This window comes from Panulirus ornatus, chromosome 65 (assembly GCF_036320965.1).
Source record: "Panulirus ornatus isolate Po-2019 chromosome 65, ASM3632096v1, whole genome shotgun sequence".
Classification (NCBI taxonomy): Eukaryota; Metazoa; Arthropoda; class Malacostraca; order Decapoda; family Palinuridae; genus Panulirus; species Panulirus ornatus.
The window spans coordinates 25,384,236-25,407,288 of NC_092288.1; the positions used below are offsets into that span (position 1 = coordinate 25,384,236).

At 39.1% G+C, this 23,053-nt stretch overlaps 1 protein-coding gene across 2 annotated transcripts; it reads left to right on the forward strand.

Moving 5' to 3' along the window:
* LOC139746388 (kelch-like protein 26) lies at nucleotides 1-16,138 on the forward strand. Of its 2 annotated transcripts, none has more exons than XM_071657592.1 (4): nucleotides 1-130; nucleotides 8,615-8,787; nucleotides 11,273-11,518; nucleotides 14,675-16,137. In XM_071657592.1, exons 2-4 carry the CDS (start codon nucleotides 8,626-8,628, stop codon nucleotides 16,061-16,063), a joined length of 1,797 nt encoding a protein of 598 aa, XP_071513693.1. In that variant the 5' UTR covers nucleotides 1-130; nucleotides 8,615-8,625; the 3' UTR covers nucleotides 16,064-16,137. The 2 variants fall into 2 exon arrangements, with proteins under 2 accessions (XP_071513693.1, XP_071513692.1); XM_071657591.1 differs by lacking the exon at nucleotides 1-130 and adding an exon at nucleotides 6,361-6,532 and having other exon boundaries at nucleotides 14,675-16,138.
* Nucleotides 16,139-23,053: the final 6,915 nt, after the last annotated feature.

A 23,053-nucleotide genomic window follows, 5' to 3' on the forward strand; every position in this document is an offset into this window, starting at 1 on the left:
TCCTGGGAAAAACATACACAGCTCATAGAGTTGGTTGTTTGTTTACATTGTGTGAAGGCAGGACGGGAGGTCAACCTATCCATCTTTTTCTTCTAACTCGCACCACGAAGCAGAAGGCACTAATCCATAGGTACGATGACACTTTAACACTATTTTAAGTCCAGGAATAATTTCAGTTAGGTGACTATGAATAAGAGTTTCCTGGTGAAGGAGGAGTTCAGTGTTGTGTGTACGTGTTGTCACATCTCATTCTCTCAACAAAGTGTGTCATATACAAAAACAGAAATTCGAATTCAGATTGAAGGACCAATGTGTGGTTAAGGGTCTCTCAGTGTGACAAAGGGCATTTAAGTAAGGTAATAATATATATAAAACCCAGCAGGAAAGAGGGGGGGGGGATGGTTATTACTTGCTAATGTTCCACGTAAGTCTGGCCTCCTTACTGACACCAGTCGTTTATTTCCTCGAGGAAAAACTTGTGGTTCGTGTGTATGATAGAGTAAGACTGAGCAAGCATGATCAGGATAATTTCTTAATATAGTAGTAGGGAGGAGTGTGAAGCTATGGAAAAAAGTATATATATATATATATATATATATATATATATATATATACATGGATGAAGGCAGGAAATATGAATGTATACATGTGTATATATGTATATGTCTGTGTATGTATATATATGTATACGTTGAAATGTATAGGCGTTTATGTATATACATGTGTATGTGGGTGGGTTGGGCCATTCTTTCGTCTGTTTCCTTGTGCTACCTTGCTAACGTGGGAGACAGCGACTGAGTATAATATATATATATATATATATATATATATATATATATATATATATATATATATATATGTATATTTATATATAGAAGGTGTAATGATTGTATTTGTAATTCAGCAGTACCTTGGCACCTATATGTAGAATACGCTATGTTTAGTTTCCTTAGTTGCAAGCGGTTGTTTGTGTTTCTGTAGACAAACATGGATTTCATTAACAGCACATTCGTGCAGTTGAACCCATTTGTGAATGTGCATTAATTGACCCAGAAGTAGCAAAACTAATATTTCTGGAATCCAGCAGAAGCAGGTAACTAATGAAAATATCCTCACATTGAAATGTTCCTTGGATATTGAGTGACGTTCTGCAGTGCTGGATATCGTGTTATGTTCCACCGTGCTGTTATACCATTTAGAGAATAATTAATGATTGCTACTTTGGATATATGATGATGTTCTGCAGTGCTGGTATACCATTTATAGAATAGAGTGACAGTTTCACAGCATAGCTGTATTTCATTTTGCATGAAATAAGGTTACTTTGGAGAGAGTTGTGCACATCAGGGATAATGCGAGGATAAATAAAGTAAAAGTAGGTAAAACATTTGTAAAAATGAAAAAAAAAGAATTAAGATCTCTCCTAGTCAACCCTAGTGACCAAGATGTGTAACTGAGATATACAAATGTTTAATTGGTGTGCTGCTTGGGACCACATGGAATGCCATGACTGGCTGCTTGGTCTGTTGATTGTTGACATTTATCAGCAGTTAGTGTCATGCTCAGTCATGAGCTTGTTTGACATATTTTGAATAAACTATTGAGCGTATGATAAATCTTGATTCGTGAAGATGTTAGGTGAGATTTTTAATAAGTTCTGATGCTTTTTTACTAGTGTTACATGTGCTTTTACATTAACGGACCCAATTTTTCTTGATATTCTTAACCCTTTTTCTTGATATTCTTAACCCTTACTGTTATTGCCTAATCTAATATTGTAAAATAACTTAAGATCTAAATCATTCCTCCAATTGTAATGCCTTTTCTGTACACTGCAGTAGCATTGCAGAACAAATTCATTATCCAGAAATTCATTTTCCAGAGGTAGTTCTGATGTGAAGGTAAGCTGTTAAGGTACTAAAAGGATATTGAAACCTAATCAAACATCCCCTAAACAGCCCAGATTTACCTAGCTTTCGGTTTTATATTCTAATATTATTTTTGTCAGATGCCTAACATCATATCAGATATGTCCAGGAAGTCTGGTGGAATCCATTTATATTTACAAGAATACATTATTAGGCACCTACCTGTAATTAGTACCCAAGCAATTATCAGTTGCTAGGTGAAATTAGAAATGAAAAACTAATATTTATCATATGTGTTCCTCCACATCACTTATATCATCTGGGCAACATGCATGGGTAACCTGAACGATGGCTGTAAAACATGATGATGGTTGTAGGGGTACTGAGGAGAGCAGGAGTTTTTCACATGTATTCCAGGCAGTGGAAGTGATATCTGTAAGGCTATTAATGGTAATGAGGTGGGAAAAGTGGAACCATCCTCTAGAGTCTAGAGAATCATCAGTTGATAGTTGGAGCCATGTAAAGGTTTAACTCTATAAACGTTTACCTTGAGATTTATTGTGGAGCATGAACGAGATTTATTTTTATCTTTCAATAATTTTGATAGTGGAGAGGGGTAATGAGGATCAGAGAAAATATTGGGTTACATTTTGTAGAACTAGGTGAAACACGTATAGAAATCAATAGTGAATGTAATCTTAACCCAGCTTCACTTAGGATCCAAGACGAAACATATTTTTCTATGTTATAGTTCAAATGCACCATTGATCATGTTGTCTTCATCCTGCAGCACGGTAAAGAACATTCTCCAAAACTGGTTACATTTCCAAGGATGCTTTTATGCAGAAGTAAACACAAAGGGATTAGAACTCCCAGCAACTGCATGTCAACATGTGGCAAAAACTTTCACATTTTCAAACATACTTGAAGGTAAATTTGGGCTGTTAGGCAAAGTTACATGAGGTTTTTAAGGTTGAGTTGATATATACGAGTTTCTGGTACACTCTTACATTACGTAACCCCTTAATTTCAATGGTCTTATGGCCTTTCACCCCGATCAAGTTATTCATTATTGTTGATTGGAAAAATTATTCCAATTATTCTTTGTCAGCATTAATTTATGCTTCAAAATACATCTTCATCCTCCAGTAGAAACTATGGAATTGCACAGTTGATAAGGTAGGGGCAACAAACTACACATTTATGAAATTAAACAGAACAATACTTTGTGCTGATAAAAGGGAAGCTTAATTGGGACATTTTTTTTTTATCCTTTGGTAATAAGTAACTTGACAGCAGGTAGAGATGTGGAGATCAGGGAAAATAAATATCCGACTGTGGGGAGAGCTATGGAGATCAGGGAAAATTAATATCCGACTGTGGGGAGAGCTATGGAGATCAGGGAATATGAATATCCAAGCAACTGAAATTGATATAATTTTTTATTTGAAGAATATTTGTTTTGGCCTTGTTTTTACATCCAGTTGATTAGTGCTGTATGCATTTGTGTGCCATGAATGCACGTACTTCATTGCCCCAGAAATTGGGAATAAAAAAGTGATTAGCAAAAATTCATCATGATATTGATCAAGGGAGCAAATGATTATGCCACTGATATATTTTGATTATGATACTCAAATTTAAGTGAGATTTTCATAGGTTTTGTTGATTTCTAGAAGAGTTTCATTTAATGTTAAGTAACTTTACATTTTCTTTGACCTTTATAGCATACCCACTGCACATTATTGAGATTAAAAAATCCTCCCAGCCTTGTTCCTGTTTTATTATATTTGACGCAATGAATCATCAATGTATAAAAGTAGTGTTTGAGTTAAAACACTACCCCACAAAATTGTTTTCTAATTGCCCTGTTCACTTTTAAAGCTGGCTAGGTTTCTGTGGTTGGTATTTTATATCTTTTGTTAAGTCACAGATGAATTTTATGAGATGACCAGTCCAAGAAGTGTCACATAATCGTACATCCATAAAAGTGATTGCTGAAGGTGGAACAGATTATATTAACACTAACAAACCCATTGACATGATTTCATTGGTATTGCTAAATTATAACTGGTGAGCCTTTAAATAAGGAATTACCAAAAATATTGGTATATGAATATATTCCTGGGAACTGGAATGCAGATTCTTGATTGGGGATTGACCCAGTGATGTGAAATGATGTTAGTGATTAAGATAAGTCATTTGGTGTTATCACTGGTTTAAGAACCTTAAATTTTAGGTGATTGTGACTTGTTTAAATGTAATTTGTTACTGTGTTCAACCTTGAAAATCATCACATGAAACTTGAAATCTTGACAAAGAAGGGCAGGTCTTCAAAAGTGAGGGAAAAGTGAAGGATTGAACTAATGAAAATACTTTTTAATTTCTATGCATCACTTCATTCAACAGGGATCAAATTTTACTAGTCATGGTGTGTTTCAGGACTTCACAGCTAAGGGCAGTCAGTGGTTGATTTGGTTTTATGTATATGAATGCATTTAATTATTAACCAAGTGCTTATCATGCTTATCTTATTATTTGAAGGAAATAGTATGTATTTGCTTTTGGGATGCAGTTAATTGAACCATATTCTACTAACGTCAATCACTTTAAAGAATATTAAAGTACCATGAATTATGTTGGGTTTCTTGGATTGATATTGTTACTTTAGTAAAGAAATCCAGCCTTTTTCTTCACAGTACTGTGCTGTATATTGTATTCAGACCAGAGCCTAACATCAACATTCAAGCCCCACAGGCTGTTTTACTGCTTCAAGTGCCCTGGCTCAGTCCTCTGACTGCATGTTGCCCTCCATATACCACATCAGTATACTCTATTGTATGCTTTTCTCCTGCCCACATGCATGTTAATGCCCCAATACCTCATCACCTCATCTCCTTTTTGGTTTTTTATCCCTTGCTCCCTCCACTTATGATTTTGTTGTCAGTCTTTCTTCATTCATCTTCTCGATATGTCCGGAACATTTTGGCAGCCTGTTGTGTACTCTCTCAGTTGGATTGTGCCTACTACACACACCTTGCTCTTTCAATGTCCTTACACAGTCATTCCTCCCCACACCACATGTCACATGTCATCTTTAGGCATTTCACTTCCAACTTGACCACTCTCTTCCTTTCTTTTTTGTATAAGTCTCGATCAAGGCTCATATCCATCCATCACTGTCAGAACTGCTTTGTCTTCAGACGTATTAGTCTTTCCCTCAACAGATACAGACCTCTCCTTCAACACTTTTCAAAATGAGCACAGGACCTTGTTTCTGTCCTCTCAGCCAAATACTTACTATTCAGCCCCCATGGTTCCATGTGCTGCCTCACCCACTTTTTCCTTTCACACACTTCCAAACTCTTTTACCAAAAGTGTGACCTTTGGAATTTCTGTAAGAGTCTGCCTTCATAGCCATATCATTTGAAAAGAGCAACTGATTTGCCTCTCCAGAGTGATATAGACCTGTGCCATGCCTAAAGACACTTGCATTTACCTACCTTACAACCTCACACTTCCCTTATGAAAACCCATCTTCACCGGTGCCACTCGCATTTACCTACCTTACAACCTCACACTTCCCTTATGAAAACCCATCTTCACCGGGAGCCACTCACTCTTCTGGGTAAAAGCCCCCCCCATTTACCTCATTTATTTGTAGCATCTTCCTCATTGCCTCAAGCCACCCTGTTATTCACTCTCTCTGCATCCATGAATGCACATGCAATTCACTATCTTACTCTAAGAAGTCATTGATGAGACTGTATCAGTATCTGTGGATGGAAGGAAGTATAGTTTTTTCAGGACTCTTTTTGCCCAAAGGAGTCACCATTTCCCTGTTCCTGCTAAGTGTAGTGCATGGAAGCCGCTGGAGCCCGTTAAATGGGGTCCTGAGGTTGGATGAAAATATACAATCGGCAAAGTATTAGCAGAGTGTTACGAAACTGTTACCTAGAACATTTTGACGAAACGTATAACTACCTTCCTTACACTTAGTGTGGTTGAATTAGAGGGGCTGAGGTGATATATAGTTACTGAAGTTAAAGTTTATAAAAGTTGGCAAGCTTTTTAGGAGAGGGAAATTAAAGTAAAAAAAAATGACGTATTTAACCCTATAATGCTGTCATATAAAAATACAAGCTTATACTTTACCTGTTAGACGTATCAAGGTAAGTTGATGCTTTGAAGGCTAGGTTAAGGTTTGTAGGCCTAGTATGGTAAGGTTAGATTCGGTAGATGTATAAACATGTTTTTTTTAATTTCCTACTTCTTCAAGGCCCTGTCCACTTTGTTGAAACCTAACCTTGAGTAGCCAACACTTTACCACAGAATACAATTACAACGTTTATATTAAACGACTGTACTCATTGTAAGAATACGGTGCTATTTTCGTTAAAATCCATCAATAAATAGCGTTGTATGCATCTGTATACCTACAATAATAGCACATTCATCGCATTGTTTCTCTGTGAAATTTGTGAGCGAGGTTGCGGTAGGGAGGGCGATGAAGGAGGGAGGGCTGGAGGTGGTGGGGGCTGGTGTTACCCAAGGCGGTACTCAAGTTGGGCCGTCTCAACCTAACCTTCAGCAGTCCAACCTGAGCTGTGGTAACCACCGGTTGGGTTCAAGCCTCGCTCGTACCAACACCTCGGTCTTCTCGGGTAAAGATCATGGTTGATTATTATTGATATTATTAGTCGTACTGTTCTTGATATTGAAGTTTGTGAAATATATAATGAAATGAAATGAGTGGGGAAAAAATCTTAGTTAAAGTTAGGCTTCAGGCTTACCAGTATGTGATGCAACAACTTTGATATTTCCTAACAGGTTAAGCCAGAATAAGTTTTGCCTGGGTAGTGCAGTAGTACGATTGTGATTGGTGTGGGTGAGGTGATTGTGGTTGGTGAGTGTCGAGGGGCGGGCTAGGTTACACCATGATGACGTCATCGCCACTGAACGCCAGTATTACGCTGGAAATTATTGTCACCTTGGACTGCTTAGCCCACCCGGAACATTGTGTTTTGTGGGTTATGGGGGTGGAGGAGTATCTCATGTACGTTTGTGCACGTCTTTGTGTTGTGATATGTTTGTGCACGTGTGTGGTGAATGTGTGTGCTCGTTTCTCTATGTGCGTTACTGTGTTATGCGTATTATTTGTGTGTGTGTGTGTGTAGATTTGTAGTGCTGTAGAGTGTCATTTTGAGTTTGTAACTTTGGATTTAAATGTACGTGCACGCATTATCTCACCCTATACATATTTTTTATCAGTAGTGTTTCTGCTCGTATGTTCGAGGTTAGGATCATATGTATCATGGTACATGAGTGTGTTTGCTCTGATTACCAGCGGGGTGTTACGGGGAGAGAGTTCTACACACATGTTGCCCAGTATATTAATTAACCTCGTTTAAAAATAGTAACATGTTTTTACTCCAATGTGTCAGCGTACACCCCTCAGCCTAAACTATGCGCGCACTTGTATGTGGGTGAAGATATATATATATATATATATATATATATATATATATATATATATATATATATATATATATAATTTTTTTTTTTGCCTCTGTCTCCCGCGTCTGCGAGGTACGCAAGGAAGCAGACGAAAGAAATGGCCCAACCCACCCCCATACACATGTATATACATACGTCCACACACGCAAATATACATACCTACACAGCTTTCCATGGTTCACCCCAGACGCTTCACATGCCCTGATTCAATCCACTGACAGCACGGCAACCCCGGTATGCCACATCGATCCAATTCACTCTATTCCTTGCCCGCCTTTCACCCTCCTGCATGTTCAGGCCCCGACCACTCAAAATCTTTTTCACTCCATCTTTCCACCTCCAATTTGGTCTCCCACTTCTCCTCGTTCCCTCCACCTCCGACACATATATCCTCTTGGTCAATCTTTCCTCACTCATTCTCTCCATGTGCCCAAACCATTTCAAAACACCCTCTTCTGCTCTCTCAACCACGCTCTTTTTATTTCCACACATCTCTCTTACCCTTACATTACTTACTCGATCAAACCACCTCACACCACACATTGTCCTCAAACATCTCATTTCCAGCACATCCACCCTCCTGCGCACAATTCTATCCATAGCTCACGCCTCGCAACCATACAACATTGTTGGAACCACTATTCTTTCAGACATACCCATTTTTGCTTTCCGAGATAATGTTCTCGACTTCCACACATTCTTCAAGGCTCCCAGGATTTTCGCCCCCTCCCCCACCCTATGATTCACTTCCGCTTCCATGGTTCCATCCGCTGCCAGATCCACTCCCAGATATCTAAAACACTTTACTTCCTCCATTTTTTCTCTTCAAACTTACCTCCCAATTGACTTGACCCTCAACCCTACTGTACCTAATAACCTTGCTCTTGTTCACATTTAACTTTCTTCTTTCACACACTTTACCAAACTCAGTCACCAGCTTCTGCAGTTTCTCACATGAATCAGCCACCAGCGCTGTATCATCAGCGAACAACAACTGACTCACTTCCCAAGCTCTCTCATCCACAACAGACTTCATACTTGCCCCTCTTTCCAAAACTCTTGCATTCACCTCCCTAACAACCCCATCCATAAACAAATTAAACATGCTCATATCCCCTTTAATTGCCTTTACAACGTTCAGGAGATATAGGGGTAGAACTCTTTTTCAGATATCCTTATTTTGAGGTATTTTCATTACTGTTATTCAATAAGGCCACATTATGTTTCAGGGGATGTGAGGATGACGCGGAGTGGGGGGGCGGCGGTGGCTCCGCGACCGCTCAACACTGTACAGTTTGAGCACCCTTCACATACTGGCACCTTACTCTTCGGCCTTAATACCCTACGCTCCAAAGGCTTACTGCTTGATGTGACACTCATTGCAGGTGGTGAGGCATTTCAGGTAAGTGTAGTAGGAAGATGGATGATGATGATGTTTTTGTATACCATCAATGTTAAGTCATACTCTTTAGTAATACCAGTAATATAGGTTAGAGTAAAGTTAATTGTTTTTTAAATTGGAAGTGTGTGTAATGTGACTTGAAATCTTAAATTTTTTGTCATTTGCTCAAAGGTGTTACAGTATAACCCTAGAAAAATTATACAGGTTTAACCAGTAGATAAATTAGTGATGATCCAATGTTCTAAAGCTTTAGCTTATGAAAGAGTTTCATGTGCAACCCTCAGGGATTGTAGTAGCTTAGACATGTTTTCCATAAGATCAAGACTGGAGCTTAGAAATCTGCTCCCTCTCCTTATTTTTCTGTTAGAGAGAGAGAGAGAGAGAGAGAGAGAGAGAGAGAGAGAGAGAGAGAGAGAGAGAGAGAGAGAGAGAGATGCTGTGCTCACTGCTACAGTAGTTCCTACATATTTATATTTATTTATTTTGCTTTGTCGCTGTGTCCCGCATTAGCAAGTTAGCACAAGGATACAGACAAAAGAATGGCCCAACCCACCCAAATACACATGTATATGCATAGACGTCCACACATGCAAATATAAATACCTATACATCTCAATGTATACATATATACACACATGCAGACATATACATATATGCACATGTACATAATTCATACTGTCTGCCTTTATTTATTCTCACTGCCACCCCACCACACATGAAATAACAACCCCCTCCCCTGCATGTGCGTGAGGTTGCGCTAGACCCCGATCACTCAAAGTCTTTTTCACTCCATCTTTCCACCTCCAATTTGGTCTCCTACTTCTCCTCATTCCCTCCACCTCTGACACACATATCCTCTTTGTCAATTTTTCCTCATTCATTCTCTCCTTGTGACCAAACCATTTCAAAACACCCTCTTCTGCTCTCTCAACCACACTCTTTCTATTACCACACATCTCTCTTACCCTATTATTACTTACTCGATCAAACCACCTCACACCACATATTGTCCTCAAACATCTCATTTCCAGCACATCCACCCGCTTCCGCACAACTCTATCTATAGCTCCCGTCTCGCATATGTATGTTAATTACTGACAGTTGCTGTCATAGCTAGTATGTTAGTGTTATGAAAGCTTTGAGATTCTGTCACACAATATTTGTAAATCCTGTTACTCAAGTGCCCACAGTAATTTATGCAGAAAAGTATTCATTTTGTGTTTGTATCCCTTGATTATGTTTTCACTTTTATTTTTATTTATTTATATATTATACTTTGTCGCTGTCTCCCGCGTTTGCGAGGTAGCGCAAGGAAACAGACGAAAGAAATGGCCCAACCCCCCCCCCCCATACACATGTATATACATACGTCCACACACGCAAATATACATACCTACACAGCTTTCCATGGTTTACCCCAGACGCTTCACATGCCTTGATTCAATCCACTGACAGCACGTCAACCCCGGTATACCACATCGCTCCAATTCACTCTATTCCTTGCCCTCCTTTCACCCTCCTGCATGTTCAGGCCCCGATCACACAAAATCTTTTTCACTCCATCTTTCCACCTCCAATTTGGTCTCCCTCTTCTCCTCTTTCCCTCCACCTCCGACACATATATCCTCTTGGTCAGTCTTTCCTCGCTCATTCTCTCCATGTGCCCAAACCACTTCAAAACACCCTCTTCTGCTCTCTCAACCACGCTCTTTTTATTTCCACACATCTCTCTTACCCTTACGTTACTCACTCGATCAAACCACCTCACACCACACATTGTCCTCAAACATCTCATTTCCAGCACCTCCATCCTCCTGCGCACAACTCTATCCATAGCCCATGCCTCGCAACCATACAACATTGTTGGAACCACTATTCCTTCAAACATACCCATTTTTGCTTTCGGAGATAATGTTCTCGACTTCTACACATTCTTCAAGGCCCCCAGAATTTTCGCCCCCTCCCCCACCCTATGATCCACTTCCACATCCATGGTTCCATCCGCTGCCAGATCCACTCCCAGATATCTAAAACACTTCACTTCCTCCAGTTTTTCTCCATTCAAACTCACCTCCCAATTGACTTGACCCTCAACCCTACTGTACCTAATAACCTTGCTCTTATTCACATTTACTCTTAACTTTCTTCTTCCACACACTTTACCAAACTCAGTCACCAGCTTCTGCAGTTTCTCACATGAATCAGCCACCAGCGCTGTATCATCAGCGAACAACAACTGACTCACTTCCCAAGCTCTCTCATCCCTAACAGACTTCATACTTGCCCCTCTTTCCAAAACTCTTGCATTTACCTCCCTAACAACCCCATCCATAAACAAATTAAACAACCATGGAGACATCACACACCCCTGCCGCAAACCTACATTCACTGAGAACCAATCACTTTCCTCTCTTCCTACACGTTATTGTTAAATATTTAAATATTGTTAAATATTTATGCTGATTAATTGTTATGTTGTATGCAGGCTCATCGTGTTGTCCTAGCATCATGCAGTGACTATTTCCGTGCAATGTTCACGGATGAGATGAGAGAACGCTGCCAGTCAGAAATATGTCTAAATGGAGTGAGTGCTGCTGGGTTGCAGTGTTTGCTTGAATATGCTTACACCAGCCGCCTTTCACTTAACTTGGCAAACATTCAGGATGTTCTGGCAGCAGCTGCCCACGTTCAAGTACTCACTGTTGTTGAGGCCTGCTCCAACTATCTCCAGGTGAGAAAAAGATTTATGATGATGAAGGTCTTGTTTTGTGCTTACTTATAACAACTTTCATTTATCCAAATTTCATTTTCCACTGTCCAGTGTGTTGGTCGTGCAGTCTCTACACATCTTTGCACTTGCTTCCATACTTTGTTATTAACATAATCCTTCACTGTATACATTAGCTTCACTCTAAGTTTTCCCCTCTCTCTCTTCTTCCCATCACACTAACAAGTGATTTGTGCATCATGTTAGCCTTGCCAAATGGGAACTCACATCGTAAGTTCTTATAGGTAGGTCATACATTCTTTTATGTGTTGGACTGATTATATGAATTTTCCCCAGTGATGAAAAATTTATCATTGGGTATGAAGGTATCATACCAGATGATTGCCCTGTTGTAGAGGCTTTCTTCCATCAAAATAATAGAAAATAGGCTAGACTAAATCTTTTATTTTAGCCCAGAACAGTTTATTAAGATATTCAGTATAAGTTCAATATATTCATGGTTGCAGAAATTTTTTTCAGCTAGTAGTATGTTGGTTGTAAGGAAGAGTATAAATGGAAGCCCTTTGGTTAATCACATTTGCAGAACTTTATAACTTAAATAATATCCAAAAACACAGCAACTCCTATTTTGTGGTTAAGCAGGAGCATTTATGCACATTTCATTTGTAATTTAAATGACATCTCTGCATTCAGTTGTAATGGGAAGCCCATAATTGTCAGTAAAAAATCCAGGGGTAGTAGATGATGTATGGATGAGGTGTTTGCTTAGAAGAAAATGTGTATTGAATACTTAGAGAAACAGAAAGAATTGTATGTAGCATTTATGGACCAAGAGCAAGTATATGATATGTTAGGGTTGATAGACATGCTTTGTAGAGGGTTTATGAATGTATGGTGTAAGAGGAAAGCTACTGGAAGCAGTAAGTTTTTACCAACATGGTAAGGTATAAATGTGAGTAGACAGAGAGGACAGTGAGTGGTTCAAGATGAAGTTGGAACAGTTGGCAGGTGTGTGTGTTATATGTGGATGAGGTGGTGTTGGAAGTGAATGAGAGGGTCTGCAGTCTGTTGGGGTGGGTTGGGAGGTGAGTCAGTTACTGTTGGTGTTGACATGGCACTGGTGGTAAATGCAAGTGAAAAACTGCTGAAGTTGATGTTGGTTTCTGAGTTTGGGTGAGTGTGTGAAAGGAGAAATTTGAGAAAAAATGTGAATAAAAGTAAGGTGATTTATTAGGTTTAGCAGAGAAGAAAAACAGGCTATTTGGAGTGTGAGCTTGAATAGAGATAACTTAGAGGAAGTGGAGTGTTTTAGATACATTGTAATGGATATGGTAGCAAATGAAACCATGGAAGCTGAAGTGAAGCATAGGATGATTGAAGATTGGCAAAGGTCCTGATTGCATTGAGGACTGTGCAGAGAAAGGGATCACTGTTTGTCAGGGCAAAGATGAGTATGTTTATTAGTATAGTATTCCCACTTGTGCTGTATGGATGTGAGGTGTGGGTCTTAGATAAGAATATGCAGAAGAGGGTTGATGGGTTTAAGATGAAATTTTTAAGGACATTTTTTGATGTGAGAAGGGTTGATTGAATAAGAAATGATAGGGTAAGAGAGAGGTATGGTATTAAGAGGAGTATGTACGAAAGAGCTGTGATGGGTGTGCTGATATGGAGGTGTCATATGGAGAGGATATCTAAGAGGGTATACATGTTGGAAGTGGAGAGAATAAGGAAGAGGGGGAAGCCAAGGAGGAGATGGAAAGATGTAGTGAAAGATGCTTTGGGTGTTTGGGCTTAAACTTGCATACACAGGATAGAGTGAATTGGAGTGATGTGTTGTACAGGGGGTGATATGCAGTCATTGGGTTGAACCTGGGCAAATGAATCAGTCTGGAATCAACGGAAAGGTGTTTGCGAGACTGTGGTGTTGATGCATTGCACATGACAGCTAGAGAGTGGATGTTGGTGTTGATGCATTGCACATGACAGCTAGAGAGTGGATGTTGGTGTTGATGCATTGCACATGACAGCTAGAGAGTGGATGTGGGTGAATGAGGTCATGTCTTTGGCTGTTCCTGATGCTGCCTTGTTAATATGGGCAAGGGTTAATTAGTTTGAAAAGCAAGTCGAATGGCATTATCACAGACTCAATCATACAGTTCATACTGCATCACATTTAACTGGAAGAGGTATGTTACTGAATTTAATTGTAGTAAGTAGAAATATTTTGTTATTTGATTTTTATAGTTTAATTTTACTCTCTTTAGGGTATTTCAAATAGTATAAGAAGAGGGAAAATGTTATTCATGCTTAGCAACTAAACCACCTTGGAAAATTCTCAGATACTGGTTTTGGGCCTATTGTCTATGCTGTGTGGCTAGAATTTGCTGAGACACAGTGGTGGATGTGTTTCGCCTGCTTTATGTATAATGGATAATCATGGAAATGGAATAAGGAGAGTGTGAATATTTAACTTGTTTGATACTTATGACATAGGCAGTAGTCATACAGATGTATGTCTTTTTTATGGTGTCTTCTGAGTGTTATATGGCGTGAATGTAGAAATATTCAAATAATCTCTGTCTGCCCCTTTGGATGTTTTCATTCCCAACAGATAAAAGGAGAGCTCTTATCTTTTATTGCAAGCTTTTCTCACATTTGTGCATTGAAGTATATTTTTACATTACACTTACTAGATGCATTTTTGAAATTTGTATAATGTTCACCAAAAGTTCCAATGAACCACTGATTTTCACAGTACAGAAACTGTTTTCAAGGTTTCTTAAAATTGACATAATTATTTAAACAATCTCAGGATCCCTTAAATTGGAATCTTATACCTTTGAGGCTCCATCTTAATCAGGAACAGAGAAATGATGGACACCTTTGGAATGAATCTTGTTAAAGGTGACTTTTCAGTTGCAGCATAATCACATTCAGGCAGAATTCTCTAACACCTGATAACAATCTACAATCTTAATTATTCTGTGCAATGGAATCAGTACAAGCACAACAGTATGTTTAAAGAGTGTTGAGAGAGGTTTGCAGAAACAACTTTATTGAAAATCTGCAAAATTTGTTTGAATTAGGATACTCAGAATTATACATTTTGTAAATTGTGGAGTGTTTTCTTGATGAACCTTCTTGCTTTTATTACAGGCTCAGCTCGACTTGGACAACTGTGTGGACATTGCCACCATAGCAGAAACATATTCTCTTCACAGACTGAGGAAGAGGGTGTATGCCTTTATGAGTTCTCACCTGCACCAGTTCAGTAAAATGGCAGACTTCCAGAGGTTGACAGTAGTGCAGCTGCTGCACTTGTTATCATGCGACTACCCTGTGGACTGTAGTGAGGCTCAGGTTCTGTTAACAGTAGCTGGATGGCTTCAGCATTGCCCATCAGAACGTGCCTGTCATGCACCTGCCCTCTTGTGTGCCCTCAACTTGCAAGAGGTTCCTGCGTCAGTCCTGGAACGAGCAGCTCGCCTCTCTGTGTTAGAGGAGCCCTTAAGAGCAGCCCTCCGTCTTACAGCCCTTCCCGTAATGCCAGCACCTCCCACTGGTCTCATTAATTCAAGAGGACTGGAACTAGCTGTGGTGAAAGTAGGTGGGTTTAGTATTGCTGGTATCACAAATGAGATTACCTACTTTTTACCATCAGTTGGCCGCTGGCGTCACTTGACCACCATCCCTCATGTGGAGCAATGTAATTATGGTACTGCAGTATTAAACAACCAACTGTATGTCATTGGTGGTTGCTTCAATCAGTCGTTACAGGAAAATATCCACCCTTTTGGTTTTAGATATAACCCTCAACAGAACAAGTGGAGTACAATGGCCCCTATGCAGCGTGAGAGATGCAGGTTTTCTTTGAGTGTTCTGGATGGCCATTTATATGCTGTAGGTGGAGCTACTGAAGCCAGTGAGGATGGTATTGCTGAAGACGAGACTTTGTGTGAAGCATATAATCCTGCAGCAGATACCTGGACACCGATTGCTGGGCTGCCAGGTGCACGAGCACAACATGCAGCTGCTGCCTTAGATGGTCTACTATATGTCAGTGGTGGGTTAGAAGGGGATCAAGTTCTAGACTCTTGCCATGCTTACAATCCAAGCACAGGCACTTGGGAACCCCGTGCACCACTTCTGACACCACGGGCAGACCATTACTGTGTCACTTATGCCAACTGCTTGTATATCTGTGGTGGATGGTATGAAGATGAGGCCACCAACACAAGAGTTTTAGTTGACACCATCGACTGCTACAACCCCATTACTGATTGTTGGACTGTGGTGAGTCGAGTTCCCACTCCTAGGTATCATGCGGGCATTGTTGTTATAAGTTCTCGACTCTATGTTATTGGTGGATTTCATTCCGATGCTACTTTTGATCGTGCCACAGGTGTAATAGAGTGTTATGACTTAGAAAAAGGTCTGTGGAGTGTTGAGAATGCTTATCCCCAAGATATATGGGAACATGTTTGTGTTCCTCTGTATATCCCACGTTGCCGAGATGACATGGATGTTTTAGCAATCACTAAGTAATTAATTTTACATCAGTATTGATAGGATTGTAGCAGTGTCTTTTTATTACTACATTTTATAAAAAAAAAAAATAAATATATATATATATATATATATATATATATATATATATATATATATATATATATATATATGTTCACCATGTCATTATTGGCATACATTTTGTAGCAAGATTTTAAAATCAGCAGTTGTTGTTTCTCACAACATTACAAGAACTTACACATGATGTAATTTCCTTTTAAATCTAGAAGGCAACTGCTCTTGTGGTGCAGCCAAAGCAGCATACAGAATTCTTTTAAAAGTGTTCAGCACCTTGCCCTTGAGTCTTCTGTGCTAAGTGATGAGACATACACTTATTGGGGTGTTTGAGGAGAGTAATGCTTGTGTTACTTTGCTTTCCATGCAACAGTTTTTTATTAGATATGCATAAATCCAGAATTTATTTCTGCTGCTAGCAGTAAGGGGTCCAGTTTAGAGACATGTTGCTGAGCAATTGCTCAATGTACAACTGTATATTGCTTATACCCTTAAATACAGATGCATGACTGTATATTTCAGCATTCTTACAATACTCTTCTTTCTTAGCATGATGATGGACACCCAATTGCTTTTGTAAGTCATAAGCCTTTGGTATGTTACTGCATAGCATTATACTTCACTTTCATTTGTTTCTGGAAAATGACAAAAAAGAGCATATTTTGAGTAAGTTGTCATAGAAAAAAAGCAGGGGCAGCCTGAATGTCATGTGGGAGGTTATTTTAGTAGTGTAAATGAGTGTTGGGAATCCATATGAAGAAGCAGGAGAAGGCTAATAATGGTGTGCTTAGAGGATGATTTTATGGTATGCATGCATGAAGAGTGTCAAGTGTAAAGAGGCAGAGGATTGCTAACATTATATTGGAAGATTGCATTAGTTGCTTGTATATGTGAAGAGGTTGAATAAAGCTCAAGGTGGTGCGAGAGGTTAGACTTAATGGATGGATAGTTGGGATGATAGTATAGTTAGTGTCTGTGTGCATAGTGTGTGTATTTTTCTAAATTGTATATATCATTTATGTAAGTGTGAGTCTTTCTCTTTCGTCAGTCTTTTAGTTGCATGCATGTGTGCATGCTTCTTACATACATTTTTTTTTCTAATGAAGGGGATGACATTTTAATAAAGTATCTGAGGATATGTAGTAGGTTCAGTGTTGGGGAATAGACTTTGGTTAAGTCACTGATATGTGGAACAAGAAGTGTCAGTTATAAAAATATGAGGGGTAGAGATCTGCAATCACATTTGTGATGGGTGCCAGGCAGAGTTGGCCTTGTGCAACTTGCCATGGTTATGCTTAGAGCAAGTCTCTCTCTTACCCAAGCATTCTGGAAAAGCTAATTCTTTCTCGCCTGGGAGAATGGTACTGTGCACATTGTGAAATGGCGAGATCAGAATTTTAGCTTTATGGTTATTGAGAGAAATGGGCGTATAGCAGTACAAACTAGAATATATTTGGAACCTTAGAGATTCCACAGAAATAGAACTTGGCAATACATATAACATTCCAGAAGGTGGAAATTTGTTGTTGTTAAGCTCTAGACTTTTGTCTCACATAAAGATTTTTTTTTTTCAAGAAAGTGCTACTGATATGAGCAGAAATATATTCAAAAAGTTTTTGCATACTCTGTCATAGAAATTGGTTGGGATTCGTTATAAAGAATGAGGATTTATATTACTCAAGATTACTTCTGCCAGTGGTACTTGTGTTCAGGGGATTAAATACCTTAATTAAAAAGGGAGACAAGCGGTAGACATTTAATCTGGTGAAAATGACATTTATGAAAATAATCAGTAATTATCCAAGCCAGAATGAAAAGAATTAAGTGTAGCCGTCAGTGATTTTTTTGTCATGGAGGACTATAATAGCACCTGATATGGTCTGGCTTTGGTTATTGACTTTACTATTAGAGTTTCTTATTTTCCCAGAGGTAACTGGTAATGCTGCTGAAAGTGGTTGTTGGTCATACCATTACAGGTAATAGCATGACCTGGTATCTGTGCTGTCATTTTTTGCTGTTTTGTGAGGCTGTGTATTGCAAAATTCTGAATACTTGAACTGGAGAAAACAGCTGCATTTTAGAACAACTAATTTAACTCCCTAGTCACATGAAATAATGATTAACACATTATATGATGTATAGTCAATGTGAAAACACTAATCCAACATGAATTAAAGGTGAATTAGGTATGAGAATGCCAAACAAAATATAACAATTTATTACCTGAGTGGGGCCAAGCTCTGCTTTTAGGTATGTACAGTACTGTATATATGCTGAAAGCAGTTGTTGATCATGATGTCATAGGTGTTAGGATGCCTTAGTAATAGATTTTAGCTGTACAGTAGATTCTTGCAGTTTTGTGAGGCTGTGTATTACAAAATTATAAATACTTGAACTAATGGGCTCATGGTTGCATTTTAGAACAACCAATTTAACCATGAAATAAATATTAACACATTATGTATTGTAGTCAACACGAAAACATTAATTTGACATAAAGTTATATAAGGGAAGAGAATACTAGATGAAATGCAACAATTTGTTACTTGAGTGGGGCAGAGCACTGCTTTCAGATATATACAATACTGTATATAATATTGTATGTTCTGGGACTGTATATTCCCCGAAAACATGTCATATTTTGGTTTTAGGTTTCTTTGTTTGCCTTGAATTTTTAAGGACCATATAAGGGTTGTGAAATTGATTAATTTCTTGCAGAAGGCTGGTTTAAGACATGTTTCTTTTTGAAAGGTCATGAAGGTCTTAAAAGTGAAACTGAAATATGTGGAACTTATAAGGTTTACTGTGTACTGTTATTGGTGCTAGTCCATCCAGTAGTGGTCATTGGTCAAAATGTTGTGTAGCTGCTAATGTGCCTTGTTCTTAACTTTAGCTGATGACAAGCAGAAGCATGATAAAGTTTGTTGCCATTGGTCCTTTTTCATCATAGATGAAATATGAAATTTGATGGGATTATGCAGAATTTTTTTATTTGATCCATATTGTTTGTTGGCATAGTGTGTAAATATATTCTTTCTTGTTGGATTGCATAGTGCACATGTTGCATGTGATTATTTGTAAAGTTGGATTTATTATACATTAGCAGATCTGGGACCTTTGGGCCCTCATCTGCTTACTCCTGTGGATAACCACCTCACCCTTCCACACCACAACCACTACACCCTCCTCCCTGTGCTCCACATCCCCCCTCCCTGGTCATCACCATGCCCTCCTTTCTTGGCCACTGCCATCTCATCCCTCCCTGGCCAACACTGCTGTTTCTTGCTAGCCACCACCATGCCCTCCCTCTCTGGTAAACAACATGCCTTCCTTTTACTGCATACAATGCCCAGAATGGCAGATGGCATGTTCATTGGTTTAACCTTTCATCCCAACATATTTCTCATACTGCTGCCACAGCCCTCCCTCTTAACATTAAAATATTTACCTGAAAATATTTTACCTCAGCAGCTAGCAGTTTCTGTCCTGCGAAGGAGATGGATGAATAAATAGCAACTGTGTGTGTGGGGTTGGTCTTCATGCATATCTGGCACCTTTCATGCCATGTCTGGAGACCGGGGATGAATGGGCAAGCAGCAGGGCCTTTTTATAGTTTAGCTAAGCCTTATACAGATGTAGGCATGTTATACATTCCTGGATAAATGGTATGCCATTTAAGGATCTGAAAAGCATTGCTTTATTTTATGGCACAAAGGTCATGCCTGTTTATGTAACATCCGATTAAAGAGAGCCATTATTACTAACATGAATGTGAATGTTCAAATGTTTATGTTTCAGGATGTGAAATATCTGCTTGTGTAAACCATAAACTGTCAATGTGCATATTAACAAAGAATACATGAATGAATTACACAGGCCATGTTCATGCAATTTTTTTTCTATGCTGAAGCCTTTTTTTTACATGAGACTCATGTTCTTTTGGTGTTGCATTACTATATACTCTTTTGTATATATATATATATATATATATATATATGTGCACAGAGAGAGAACATGCAGATTTTCTTTTATGTGGATATTTGCCATTTCCTGCTTTAGTGAGGTAGCACTAAGAACAGAGGACTGAGCCTTAAGAGGAAAAATCTTCATTTCCTTCTTTTGGAAAAGCAAAAACTGGAGATGATTTCCAGCCAGCCAAACAGCCAGCTGAAGCCTTTTTTTTTTACATGAGACTTGTGTTCTTTTGGTGTTGCATTACTGTATACTCTTTCGTATATTTTTTTTTTTTCTTTGTCGCTGTCTCCCGCGTTTGCGAGGTAGCGCAAGGAAACAGACGAAAGAAATGGCCCAACCCACCCCCATACACATGCCTTGATTCAATCCACTGACAGCACGTCAACTCCGGTATACCACATCGCTCCAATTCACTCTATTCTTTGCCCTCCTTTCACCCTCCTGCATGTTCAGGCCCCGATCACACAAAATCTTTTTCACTCCATCTTTCCACCTCCAATTTGGTCTCCCTCTTCTCCTCGTTCCCTCCACCTCCGACACATATATCCTCTTGGTCAATCTTTCTTCACTCATTCTCTCCATGTGCCCAAACCATTTCAAAACACCCTCTTCTGCTCTCTCAACCACGCTCTTTTTATTTCCACACATCTCTCTTACCCTTATGTTACTAACTCGATCAAACCACCTTACACCACACATTGTCCTCAAACATCTCATTTCCAGCACATCCATCCTCCTGCGCACAACTCTATCCATAGCCCACGCCTCGCAACCATACAACATTGTTGGAACCACTATTCCTTCAAACATACCCATTTTTGCTTTCCGAGATAATGTTCTCGACTTCCACACATTCTTCAAGGCTCCCAGAATTTTCGCCCCCTCCCCCACCCTATGATCCACTTCCGCTTCCATGGTTCCATCCGCTGCCAGATCCACTCCCAGATATCTAAAACACTTCACTTCCTCCAGTTTTTCTCCATTCAAACTCACCTCCCACTTGACTTGACCCTCAACCCTACTGTACCTAATAACCTTGCTCTTATTCACATTTACTCTTAACTTTCTTCTTTCACACACTTTACCAAACTCAGTCACCAGCTTCTGCAGTTTCTCACATGAATCAGCCACCAGCGCTGTATCATCAGCAAACAACAACTGACTCACTTCCCAAGCTCTCTCATCCCCAACAGACTTCATACTTGCCCCTCTTTCCAAAACTCTTGCATTCACCTCCCTAACAACCCCATCCATAAACAAATTAAACAACCATGGAGACATCACACACCCCTGCCGCAAACCTACATTCACTGAGAACCAATCACTTTCCTCTCTTCCTACACGTACACATGCCTTACATCCTCGATAAAAACTTTTCACTGCTTCTAACAACTTGCCTCCCACACCATATATTCTTAATACCTTCCACAGAGCATCTCTATCAACTCTATCATATGCCTTCTCCAGATCCATAAATGCTACATACAAATCCATTTGCTTTTCTAAGTATTTCTCACATACATTCTTCAAAGCAAACACCTGATCCACACATCCTCTACCACTTCTGAAACCACACTGCTCTTCCCCAATCTGATGCTCTGTACATGCCTTCACCCTCTCAATCAATACCCTCCCATATAATTTACCAGGAATACTCAACAAACTTATACCTCTGTAATTTGAGCACTCACTCTTATATATGTGCACAGAGAGAGAACATGCAGATTATTTTTTATATGAATGTTTGCCATTTCCTGTTTTAGTGAGGTAGCGTTAAGAACAGAGGACTGAGCCGTAAGAGGAAAAATCTTCATTTCCCCCCTTCTCTGTTCCTTCTTTTGGAAAAGCAAAAACTGGAGATGATTTACAGCCAGTCAGCCCCCCCAACCCCCACCAATCGCCTCATACAACACGTAGGGAATATGTAGGAAGTATTCTTTTTCTCCCCTATCCCCAGGGATAGATGTTTTATGGTGACTTTTTTCTTTGTGTGGATATTTTGATTAAATAGTGTTAAAGGGAGATCCAGTTGGAATGCAGTTGTGCAGAGCAGAAAAGAAAATCAGATTGAAACAAATGAACAGATTGAGTCCAAAACAGTGTTGATAGATATAGGACATCTTTTTTTTTGCAATATTTTTAATCAAAGTTCAAGCAATCAAGCTGGTATTATCAAACAGGAAAAGTGATAGAAATTTTGATCAGATGAAAAGTATTCAAGGGACATCGTTTTGAATGCAGGAAGTACAGGATGTTATTAGGTATGCCATATTATGAACATAGGCATGAATTTAGATGTGATTATAAGAAGTAATTTCCAGAGATGAACATGTGTGTGTGTGTGTGTGTGTGCATTAATTTGTTTTGCAATCCAAGGACCCCTTTTATTGGGCTCTTGCAGCTTCTAGGCTATGATCCATGCAGGAACAGGTTAAGATGAGCTTTTAGCTCCTCTGTAGTAGGAAGGTTGTCAGTGAGGCTGTTCTTTCTATCAACTGTCACTGATGCAATGTCATGCAGGATGACTTATTGCTTGCATTGTTACCACTTGTTGGCAGAGCCTAAGAACACTAGTAATTACCTATATGTACTGTAGAGAGAGGGAGTCCTACACTCATGGCACCCTATCTCTAGAACTTTCCAGACTATCATACAACTTTTTAAATTTCTGTGTGCAGTCCACATTAACAGTTCTGTCACTTAGTTTATTCATTTCATCCCTTACTCCAATGCTGTAAAAGAACTTCTTCACACCATCTCTAACATACTCTTGCTTAATGTCATGCTATGTTTTTCTTTTCTTGCATCTTTTGAAGGACTGTTCTTTGCTTACATCACTCTGACATAAAATCAGGGAGATTGTAATTGGGGGTTACCCCTATCATTTTCTCTCCCATGGTGAAAAATTTAAGGCCTCTTGATTTTTCCCTGTAAGTCCGCTCCTTTACTATCTTTTTTGTTATTCTCTTCTTGTTCTTG